Below are 12,522 nucleotides of genomic sequence, written 5' to 3'. Positions count from 1 at the left end.
AATAAATATACGCAATTAGATGCATATCCGCTTCCTAATATAGAAGAAATGATTTCTCAAGTATCGAAATATTTTTTCTTTAGCACAATAGATTTACAGAATGCCTATCACCAAATACCGATACTTGCTAAAGAAAAACAATATACAGCTTTCGAAGCAGATGGAAATCTGTATCAATTTCGACGTATTCCCTTTGGAGTTACTAATGGCGTTTCCAGCTTTCAAAGAATCATTGACTGGGTGTTAAAAGAAGAAAAACTCAAAGATACATTTGCCTACTTAGATGACATTACTGTTTGTGGTAAGACATTAACCGAACATAATGAAAATTTAGAAAATTTTTTAGCTGCAGCTAGAAAGTATTGTCTCACTATTAACAAGGATAAAAGCAAATTCTCTCAAACAACGATAAATATTTTAGGATATAATATTAAAGATCAAGTTATAAGACCCGATGCTGATCGCCTTCGACCTCTAACGTCTTTACCACCACCAAACGATTTACCATCCCAACGTCGGATCGTTGGAATGTTTGCCCATTACAGTCGATGGATACCTAATTTCTCTGAAAGAATTCATGCTATATCTCATAATAAAATATTTCCATTTTCTGAAGAATTAGTACAAAGATTTCAATCATTAAAATCAGACATAATTAAATCAGCTGTGTATGCAATTGATTATAGTCTTCCACTTACTGTCGAGACCGATGCCTCTGACCATTCTATTGCTGCTGTTTTATCCCAAGATGGTCGACCTGTCGCATTCTTTTCTAAAACATTAAATCTAACAGAACAAAATCATTCAGCCATTGAGAAAGAAGCTTATGCCATAGTAGAAGCTTTAAAAAAATGGAAACATTATCTTATTGGTAAACCTTTTCGACTAATAACCGATCAAAGATCCGTATCATTTATGTTTAATAACAAATTGACAAATAAAATTAAAAACGAAAAAATACAGAGATGGCGTTTAGAACTGGCACCATTTAAGTACGATATAATTTACAGGCCAGGTAAGCAAAATGATATTGCAGATGCATTATCACGTATTTGTTCCTCAGCTCAAGTACAACACACAAAATTGATTTCATTACATGAAGCTTTATGTCATCCTGGAGTTACAAGAATGGCTCATTGGATTAAAACAAAGAATCTACCATACACTATAGAAGAAATAAGAAACATGATAAAATCTTGTCGTGTTTGTTCAGAAATAAAGCCTAATTACGTACGGAATCCTATTCCTAGACTTAACTTAATTAAAGCAACAGCTCCATTTGAAAGATTAAGTCTAGACTTCAAAGGACCAATTCCAAGCAATACGAAGAACAAATATATATTAACAATAATTGACGAATTTTCGCGTTTCCCATTTGCATTTCCATGTGCCGATATCACTTCAAAAACTGTTATTAAATATCTAAACGAAATATTTCTTACATTCGGTATGCCATCTTTCATACATTCTGATCGTGGTACAGCATTCATGTCTTCTGATTTAAAAGAATTTCTTTATAATCGTGGCATTGCAACCAGTCGAACTACACCATACAACCCGCGAGGTAATGGTCAAGTAGAACGCCTTAATGCTACTTTATGGAAAGCTGTACAATTAGCAATACGTTCGAAAAACATGTCTATTGAGAATTGGGAACTCGCCCTGCCTCAAGCATTACATTCTATCCGCTCTCTTCTCTGTACTGCTACAAATTGCACGCCACACGAAAGAATGTTCACACACACAAGAAAATCAGCAAACGGTGTATCAGTACCTAGTTGGTTGATAAATTCGGAGCATGCACTTATGCGAAAATGCAATCGCACTAATAAATATCAACCACTAGTTGAAGAGGTGGAATTAATACACGTTAATCCAGATTATTCCCACATACGTTTATCGGATGGTAGAGAAACTACCGTTTCAAATCGTAATTTAGCACCTTTAGGCCAAAGTCAAAGAGAATTTGATGTTTTAAGTGAAAATGAGGTACCGATTGATGAAGAACAAAATTCACCAAGGGAAGATAATACATCAGATTCTAATTATGAATCCACCGAAGAGCTGCCACCTGAAGGAAATCGATCCAATTCTATGGAAGAGGAAGCAACTTTGCGTAGATCAAATAGAGAGCACAGACTTCCTACACGACTGCAAGACTATGTTTTAAATTAAAGTGTGGGTGAATGTAGTAATATTTAACCTCCTTGTTTTTATATCATTTTATAACTTATGTCATATGTCACTCTTAAGAACTATGTACTTTTATTATGTAGAATAAAACCGTCTATACGAGGTGTTATCTTATTACAGATACGATTTAGTGTGTAGTTGCCATAACAACCGGTACTCTCAAAACGAAACGAAAGTTTAATAATCATAATAACGCCAAATTAAAAGATAATTTGAATAATTTCATAAAAAAACAAATAGAACAATATTTATGATCACACATTGAAGCATAGTTGACAGTTAATTTAGCTCCTAACAAAAAAACTTCAGGCAACATTTTTTACAATACAACACCATAATTCAAATTGTCAAAATCAAAATTTGATGAGTATGATTGAAAATATTTACATTCATAAAATGAAAAACTTGCTTCATTATAAGTATATTTTGTTGTAAAGAAACTAAGCCTGGAAAATAAGCCAGTAGTAGAATAATTATTAAAAACTTGTACAATGTCTACTCAAGATTATGAGAATCATATAGAAGACCTTAAAATAAAAGAACGCAGACCTTCGGCTTTAAATGAATTAAAGCTTATACTAACATATAAACCAGCTTCCGAAGCCGTAGCAATAATTCAAAGTACTGGAATTTCCAAAATACTTCAGTGTTTAAATTCTTCGGATAAGTAAGTCTCTAAAATGCTTTTTTATAACTTAAACTTTTTAATTAAGTGAAAACTATATTTTTCCTTACTAAAGTTAAATGTTTTATGTTTGGTAGGGACTTACGTCGCCTTCTTTTTACATACTAAAAGAGTTACTTCTATGCAGAATTAATTTGATTATTTATCATTGTTAGACAATATTTTTAACATCTAATTATAGGATTCAAATTGAATTGACTTGTGAAGTACTAAAAACATGTTTCGAAAAATTTGAAGCTGGAGAAGTCATTAAAATATACATTAGTTATATTATGTACTTGTTACGACATGAGAATGAATGTGTCCGAAGATTGGCTATTGATGAGGTATGTGTAATATTCTTAAGAAAACATTGGCTTATTTATAGAAGCCAGCCTAAAATATATATTTATATATATATTTAAAATAATGTTAAAATAAATATATTTTTTTAATTTCAGGTCTATAAAACAATAACAAATGATACTATCTTATTGCCCTTGCCAAAATATATAGACTTATATGTGGCTACAGCACAAATGGTCTGTGATCAAGATGTTGGAATTTCTAATAAAGCTGTTTTTATAACATCTAATTTATCAGCTGAAGCTTATGCTAAAATATTGGAAGAAATGAAAATAGCTTTGGAATGTAATAGCAGTAGCAAATGTAATGCTTTTGAGGTATTAATTTATTTCATTAATAATATATATATATAATGAAAATGTAATATATAACAATAATTACTTATTCAAATTAATAGAAATAATTCATTTCCTTAAAAGTATTTAATTACCTAAATATGAATAGCTTTTAAATTATTGTTTGCATTCAGTTTTTGTCCCTCACAAATATGAAGACATTTCAGTAAAATGCTTCAGTTGGTCTTTTCTGTATATACAAATACTTTTAATTACTTACATAGCAGTTTAAATTTCTCTGACTAATATAATTGTACCTTAAACTCTGATGAAAATCTTAATCTTCTCTTCTGCTATCTAAAAAAAAGAAGAATGATAGGAGTTTGACTATAGAACTTTGTCACTTTACTTAATACATGCTCCATTGTTAAATACTTTTAAATTCAAAACTTATTATTTAGTATACAAATATTTTATTGTCATTACTATGGACATTGTAAGTTATCCTTTATATTTTATAACTGGAAGCTAAATACTGACAATGTCAGTTTCGATGGCGAGTGCATGTTTTCAGTTCAGCATCTATTGGTTAGTGTTCTTGGGCTGTGACACTAAATGATAATCGATTTTTAACCAAATATACTACAAATATATTATTCAATTTGTTACAGGTAATAATCAATATTTCAACAAAGTCTTATGATCTATTCAATTTGTGCATAGATCAAGGATACATTGACTATATGGCAAATGAACTTCAGTCAGATGATATACTTTATCAATTGAATATTCTTGAACTGTTATCACAATTGGCAATTAAACCATATGGAATTAATTACCTCATAAAACAAGGCATCTTATTGAAGATATCAGAGTTAGTAAGAGGCTTTCATCAAAATCCCTTTGGGGGTCTTTTAATACCAGGTAACATTTTTGTACACAACTTAAATAAACTAATATGTTTGTAACTTATTTTCATATTATATTGTTTAATTTTTGTAGGTTATATGAAATTTTTTGGAGCCATTGCACATTATTATCCGAAGGAGATATTCCAGAAATATCCTGTTTTATTAGAATCTCTTTTTGATGCTTTGGATTCTGAAGATGCCACAATATTACCAGTAGCTCTAGACACACTTGGTTTCATAGGATCAACAATAGAGGGCAAGATGTGCTTAATGGCACTAGGTATTATGATAAAACTAAATTATAATTGAATATACATAACCATGTTGTTATTTATTAAATTTGTTTTTAGGAAGCAAGTATACACAAATTGTTGAAAAATTGGGACTGAATATTAAAAATAGTCCCACAGAAATAAAAATTCGTTCATTGCAATGTATAGCTAACCTTATTGGTATAGACAAAGATCCAAAAGCAAAGGTTGATCCTATTGACAACAGGGTAACTCTAATGACTCGGGAATGGTTTAGAAGTCTCAGCAAGCAACCAGACGCTATAGATGTATTGTTTGAAAATTGTAAAAATCCATTTCCAGACATAACATTAGCTGCTTTAACTTTACTCAATGCTGTTTGTCAACATCATTGGGGTGAAGAATTAGTAGCAAGAACAGCAGGTACATTAGGTTTCATATTAAAAGTGTATTTTTATTTTCTCAATATTTTCTCAAATATGTTTATTTCAGGTTTTATTGAGTACCTTCTTGATCGGTCTGTTAATTTCACAAAAGAATCAAAAGAAATAAAATATGAAATAATTAAATGCTTGTCACATTCTACAGTATTTGATGAAAATATCTTAACCAGGCTCCTAAAATATGTGGAACAGGGTCCTTTTTACACTGAAATAGTAACTCAAGTAGCTATGGAGGAAGAATAAGAATGGTTTTGGTTTATGAGTGACAAGATGTCTGGTATTTGCAGTGTGTAATGACTGCTGAAAATTTTTTCAATGGTAAAATAATTGATTGATTTTCGAAATGGCAAATAAATAAATTATTGAAGTTTATAATAAAAAAGAGCAATTTGTGATAAATATTAGGACTACAAACTTTTTATTTGCAAATTTTGAAGTATAAATGTAATAATAATTGTAAAATAAATTTATTACATATTATCGTCTATTTTATGATTTCTTTTTCTTATTTTTGGTTGATTCAGTTTTAGAAGATGATTTCCGTTTTGTTCCTTTTGATTTTCCACCATATTTAGCTGCTAAATCATTAATCAAAGAATCCATTTGTTTAAGTCGGGCTCCTTGTTTTTGTTTTATCATAAGTTCTAGGCTGTTTTCTCCTGAAATAATTGAGAAAAACAATGAATGAAATATAGTTTAATTATTGTTATATTCATTTGTAAATGCTTATTGATATTACGGTTGCTAAAGGTATTATTTCTGGCTAAAGCTTAAGGAACATTTTAAGCATTATTATTAACATTAGATAAATAAAAAAGAATACATTTCTATCTATTGCTAAATCTCAAAAAAAAAAAACTAAATATTATATACAATATAAGTTTGTTGGTTTTTTATTAATTATAATTAAACATCACTGAGTAAAGTCATTCACAATAGAAATTTATTAAAAAATGTATTGACTAGTATTCAGATTTCATGATTGATTGACAGAAAATATTTTTGGACTATTTGAAGCTTTTTTTACCTTTTTATCAAATTAAATACAATTTTTCATAAATGTTTATGTTATAAGGTGGCAAACGAGGCTCACCTGATGGAAAGTGATTACCACCGCCCATGGACATCTGCAACATCGTGGGCTTGCGTGGGGATTTTAGATGCTAATGTGGCTTTACTTTCTAATAGATCGCGGAATTGAACAAGGTTCAAAACATGGCCGTGGCAGCAATGGAAATGTTCTCAAATCGTGGAGATACGACAAATGGTGACATTTAGAGGTTTAAGCACAAAATTCTTGAGGTTGAATTGAACTAGGTTTAGCCGGCCCAGATTTTCGTTTACTTGTACCCGTAAAAAATTAAATACTACAAATACTAGCACGATCGTTGTATAACTGTCTACGGAACTGTCGTCTGTATAGCAGATAAAGTTACGCAGCTTCGTGGAACACCAGAATTGACAAATTTTAAGCCAAAGCATGCACCGTCGTCAACGACCCTGATGGTCCGATCTGTAAAGAAGCTGGTAATCCAGTTGCATAATTTCCCGGGAAGGCCGTAGGAAGTTTCGAAAAAGCGCTTTGTGCCATAAATGACTGAAGGCCTTCGGTACGTCCAAATTCGCTGCTAATGCCTTCCCCTTAGACTTAACTGCTTCCACCCACTGCATCTATATGTCAGGTAAACTAGAGTACCACCAGCTGGGCGTTCGCGACGGAAACCGTACTGGCGGTCGCTAATCAGATTCAGAGAATCGGAGACAGTAGTCCAACAATCACCAGAAAGGGATCGACGGTAACCTGGTCCGAATGAGAAGCCAGAAGAAAGTCCAACACGAAAGGTGTATGATCCTCCACATCTGATCAAGGTAGGGCGTGATCCAAACCATTCGGCGTAGTGGATATTAAAATCGCCAAGAATTATTATCTCTCTGCGGATGAGATCCTATCCGTAGATTTCTGTAACTAGTTGGACGTGCTCAACCAGTCGGGTTTGGCATTACCGCTATGGGAACTATAGAGGCATGCGTAGATTCGCAGATGATCATCGCAGTCTACACGCAGCCAGATAGATTCGCCGTCCCAAGGTGCACTTTGCACGTCGTTTCAGTTGGAACTTAGTCTCCTGTTGTAGAAATCCACAGCGAGGGTGGAAGGGGTTGCCTTATGAAGCGTGCTTCGTTTGTCCCGAACAGTGACGAGACTCCCAGGATTCGGAGAACAGTCTGGGCATCCCTGTTGTGTTAGTGTATATCCTTAGCATGGATGCATAGGGAGGATTCACAAACCACAATTGCTGATGGTATATCAAATTCTATACAAACACCATATTAGTGGGGAGGCAGCTTAGCTACCACCTTACGCGATTAGTGAGAGAGTGGTGCTCAGGTATGCCTGCCTGTAAGCAGCGTGGCACTACCATTAGCAAACAATCATTACAATGGTATGCAAATTGTCTTGGTGTGTGAATTAACTATAATAATCGAAATATTTGCCAAAATGAGACATTTCTTTTTCCATTAAATAAACACTCTGATTCTTCACATCACAAGTCATGCAAAAACATGATTATATATTGTCTTTTAAGATCTTAACCCGTCTGTTTTAAATGATTAATTAACATAAACTATAGTACAGTAATAAAGTACAATCTGATGTGTCTTGGTGTCTATCATTTTATTACAGTTATTTTGAAAGAAATATGTTGTTCATATTTATTCCCAAATAATAAATTTAAACATACCTGAATTAAGACCGAGTGAATTTTTAAGCTCTTCAGCCTCTTTAGCTTCACGATTTTCTTTTGCATGACGACGCTGACGTTTTTTTGCTGGTTCATGTGTGAATATTTTAAATGCTGGAATATCACCCAACTCTATCATTTCCTGAAAATGTATGCTGTTATTATTCTAAAATTAATCTGTACAAACTTACAAAATATCTTGATTTTTGCAGGGCAAACCCAGGACTTTGATATCTGTAGTCTCATAAGCTAGCCTCATAATAGATAAATTTATTTTCCATTATTTTATCATAATTATAACAAGTCTTTATTATCTTATGGTAGCTACTTACAGTGAGAATACCGCGAATTCTAGGTTCATGTTCTGACCTAGCAAATTGGACTTGATCAACAATATAATCCATATCACCTTTCCCTGCTAGATAAGCATTTTTTAGATCATTTTTTTCTTCATCAGATCCTACAATAATAGTACAATTTAATAAAAAGGAAATTTTTCAGATATCTAATAATATATGTTTTTTTTTTAAACTTAATATCCATGATAGCATAATCGAGCTGGAGGGCAGATTGCCATGCTTGATGTTTAGTAATAAAGTAGAAATCTAAACATAATAGGATTATGCTTAATTAGTTCCTACAAATTAACTGTTATTTCTACATGGGTACAATATTTGAATAATTAGGCATTAACAAATATATTCACATCAGCTATCTCTGAGTATGAAATCCATGTCAATTCATTTAATAGCCTTGTATGAATTATGTATATACATATAGTTATAATAAATAAATAAGAGCAAAAAAAGAAGAGAGTGAATCTTAATCAAAGGTTACAGTTTTAAACTTAATATGTGCCTCAATTTATAAATCCCTAGTTTTAGTCCATGTGTTAGAGAGAGGAGCTGTGAAAGGATATCAGTCAGACAGATAGTTACTGTTAATGTTAGAATAGATTTCATGTCAGATGGTGAAGAAAAGATAGTGAGGAAATTTTCTGTCAGGTAAAATATGCCACCTGTGTAATTCACTAATCTACCTTAAACCAGCTTGGTGGAATAAGCTAGATATTTAGAGACTTATTTTTTTGGGCACATAAAATAAGTTTTTTCAAATACATATTTCCCTTAATTATTTTCTTTAATTGGAGTCTCAACGCAAATATCTTATAACTAATGGTGTCCAATTTTACTTACCAATGTATTCTTTTTCATATGCTTTAATGTCTTCGTCTGTAATTTTCTTAAAAAGTAATCTCCAGTACACTGTCCAATCTTTATCTTTCAAAACATTATAATCATCCTCATCAACACTTTTAGTGGCATCATAAAGTTCTCTTTTGTTTTTGTCACTTAAAATAGCATGTACCCCTCCAAGAACTTTGAATTTTTCTGTAGCATCTAATTTTTCATCATCTTTTACTCTGTCTGGATGAACTTTTAATGACAATTTATGGTAAGCTTTTTTAACTGAAATAATATTTTAGTTTTATTAAAAAAATACTTACGTTATATATATATAACCTTAGTGAGTTATGTTATTTTCTATTATTATATTTAGTGTAATTATTTATAATAAAATAAATAATAACAACAATATTTACCTTCTTTATCAGAAGCATTTTCTGATATTTGCAGAACTTCGTACAAATCTGAAGTATTAAAATACTTTTCACACAATTCCAAAAGACCCATAATTTGTTTATTTCATCTATATCAGTATCATTTAATTAATAATATAATAATTTATAGGTTTATAGAAGGAATAAAAAATTTATCAGCCAAATAGAGCGGCAAAATACGTTTTTGGTAATTTTGTACTCTTTGGTTAAGACAAAGATATTATATCATACAGCCTATAATTTGAGAAGGAAAGTTAGTTTCTGTGATCATAGCCTAATTTTTGTGTAAATAACACTTAATTACACCGATAATAAATATAAATGTATTTTTCCTGACCATAATCGGCTTAGTTTCTTACTAGGCAAAGTTTTTACAATGACAACACCTTAACACAAATGCTGTCAGCCCCAAAAAATATTTTTCAATTACATTAAATTACTTGCTTAAAATAATAAACTGATCAAATTACTTTTAAAACATACCTAATATTATAATGAAAGTATTCCGTAAAAAAATAATATCAATAAAACATTTTAATCAAATAAAATATTCTTAACTTACTTACGATAGAAAAGCACGTCAAGAAATATATTAAAATTAATTTAAATTAATTTAGCATACATTGTATTTCTTTTCTTCGATCAATTATTTTTAATTTTTTAGTTTATTAAAATTATTTAACCCCCAGTTATCGTTCTTTTAATTTTAATCAATTCATTATATCTGACATTAAGAACATTTTAGACTACAATTTTGATGTCGACGGTTCTTATTGTTAAACGTTTATTCTGATTCGGGCACTCGTTAAAACATTTTCTACACCCAAGTCTGTTTACGTGGAGTCGGTTGTCTCAAAAGTCTTAAAAGAGAGAGTCCAGTAGATTACACATTAATCTTAACCGTAGAATATCATGGTCTGCGGTCTATTTTCTGTGGAGGAAAACATGATTAATAATAATAAATAATAAAAATAATTTTATTAACATGAAAAATGAACATAGTCACAAAACATCCAGTGGTCCCAAACGAGGCAAGCCTGTCTTGCCCAAACCTTATACCGCTTACAATTTCGTATGTTTAAACTAGAGTTTGGACGATATACAATTCCATAAAAAAAATTATAATAATATTTCTTTATACAAAATACATATATTTATGAAAAATAGAGTAATGTGTAATACCTAATTAGGTAACTTGAAATATGTATCCATAAATACAAATTGGAGCAGCGTGAGTGGAATAAGTGATTTGGATATTAACTTTTCTTTTAATCCCTATTGGGCATACAGACAGTGTTTTGATGAAATCAGTAGGTCTCTCCGTCCCTACCTAGTACAATTACATCTTACTGTACGCTCTACAACTCTGTTTCTTTGACTATGGCGTTCTGTTTTTCATCGGTTGTTGGCTTAATTGAGTAGTATTAATAAATTGCTTCAGCGTATAAATATCTCATTGTTCTATTGGATATTTATAAGAATGCAGATTTTTCATTGAAATCCTGGGTCAGGCCAATACTAAATTACTGGTATTTTCTTCTAGGAAATCTTAGAAGCATCTCCTATAAAGAATAAACCACGTGAGTTAGAGAATAGAGAGTGCACTAGTATTTGCACACACACTTCTGCATTATAATATCCTCCTTTAATTTTTCAATAGTTGCTGTGGCTGTGGTTGGTGCAGAGGATATCGGCATTACACGTTTGATATTTTTATACTTTTAGGAAATATTTGTAAACTTTTTTATTTAGAATTTTTTCGCAGCAAATTTGGTGCCATAATTCGGAATAAAAATACATATGTTAACTCTCTATGATGTGGTTTGGCCGTATCACAACGATTACTTTGCGTTCGCTAATTTTTACCAAAAATAAAATAATATTTATTTAGGCTTATATTGTTATTAAGACCATAGAGGCCTAAAACTTTATTTTCAAAATTTATTTGGCCATTTCTTTGTATTTTATTTTGACGTTTTTCAAATATTTTGTTTTTTGATGATTGATTTAATCATACTATATTTTCATTATTATACATTAAAGAGAAAACTGATCAACTTTATAATTCTAATAGTTATGGATAAATTGAAACTAGCTTCCGGAGATAATAATATCCTTATTAAGTCTACAGATTATACATCATTAGATGAATCCATTGTTGAAAAATCACCCGATATTATTGAAACACACGTAGAACAGCTAGACAACTCTATACGAACGATTGATGACAGTGAATTAAAACTAAAAGAAAGAATCGCACAATGTAAGGATATACTAACTTCCTTAAAGCTAGAACTGAATGAAGAGAAAATGAAACTATCTAAAGAAGCAAAAAATACATTACCACAATGCGTTGAGCCTTTGTCAAAAGTACCGTATATTAACAATAATGACGAACAAACGGTAGAAGAAATGGATAATTTATTGCTTACCACAAATAAATATACAGCTTCTGTAGATAGTAAGCTTAATTGTGATGAAAATTTATTGGAATACGAAAGACAATTACAAAAGTATCAAAATACACTTAATATGGCACAGATTGAAAAGAAAAATGCCATTAGAAAACAAATGCTGGCGAAAGCTTTTAAATTAAAACTTTTAGAAGTTGAAAATCAATGTAATATTGAGCTTATACGAATAAAGCAAAGCTTGCAATGTTTGGAACCGTTGAAGTTAATTGTAGAAAAATGGAAGAGTAAAAACAATGACAATATTTATGATACATTTGAGTTAATTCCTAGATATCCTGAACTTGGCACACCTTCCGGAAGCGACGCCTCTAGTATTTCTAATGTTGATGATTGTGATAACAAATTACGAATTTAAGTTGTAATGTGTTAATAAGCGACATTTTGTATCGTTATGTAAAATTTTTAGTTCAATTGAAACTAGATAAATGTAACAAAATGTTACTGCTGATTTTTATTTTTTGATGTTCTTTTAATTATTGCTTTATAGCAATATTTGCAAAGATTAAATCATAATTGTTTGATTTGATGGAAGTCAGTTTATGTTAATTGGTAAACAAGATATATTCAATCTTCTTTTAAA

The 12,522-nt window shown here is 30.8% G+C and overlaps 4 protein-coding genes across 4 annotated transcripts in view; 2 read left to right on the top strand and 2 right to left on the bottom strand.

Moving 5' to 3' along the window:
* Positions 1-12,522, bottom strand: part of LOC113401217 (signal recognition particle 19 kDa protein) — a 232,267-nt gene that overhangs the window by 23,299 nt on the left and 196,446 nt on the right. The window lies entirely within an intron of this gene.
* Positions 2,595-5,396, top strand: LOC113401211 (26S proteasome non-ATPase regulatory subunit 5). Its single transcript, XM_026641031.2, has 7 exons — positions 2,595-2,860; positions 3,060-3,204; positions 3,319-3,540; positions 4,170-4,422; positions 4,501-4,689; positions 4,760-5,083; positions 5,153-5,396. Exons 1-7 carry the CDS (start codon positions 2,685-2,687, stop codon positions 5,344-5,346), a joined length of 1,503 nt encoding a protein of 500 aa, XP_026496816.1. The 5' UTR covers positions 2,595-2,684; the 3' UTR covers positions 5,347-5,396.
* LOC113401216 (dnaJ homolog subfamily C member 9) lies at positions 5,492-9,657 on the bottom strand. Its single transcript, XM_026641036.2, has 5 exons — positions 9,451-9,657; positions 9,044-9,316; positions 8,180-8,307; positions 7,848-7,989; positions 5,492-5,762 (listed from the first exon to the last, which is right to left on the bottom strand). Exons 1-5 carry the CDS (start codon positions 9,539-9,541, stop codon positions 5,593-5,595), a joined length of 804 nt encoding a protein of 267 aa, XP_026496821.1. The 5' UTR covers positions 9,542-9,657; the 3' UTR covers positions 5,492-5,592.
* Positions 11,481-12,352, top strand: LOC113401320 (uncharacterized). Its single transcript, XM_026641174.2, has one exon. It carries the CDS (start codon positions 11,545-11,547, stop codon positions 12,295-12,297), a length of 753 nt encoding a protein of 250 aa, XP_026496959.2. The 5' UTR covers positions 11,481-11,544; the 3' UTR covers positions 12,298-12,352.

The sequence above is a fragment of the Vanessa tameamea genome, chromosome 7 (genome assembly GCF_037043105.1).
Source record: "Vanessa tameamea isolate UH-Manoa-2023 chromosome 7, ilVanTame1 primary haplotype, whole genome shotgun sequence".
NCBI lineage: Eukaryota > Metazoa > Arthropoda > Insecta > Lepidoptera > Nymphalidae > Vanessa > Vanessa tameamea.
Note: the sequence above shows the minus strand (reverse complement) of the source record. Positions and strands in the feature narration are given on the sequence as shown.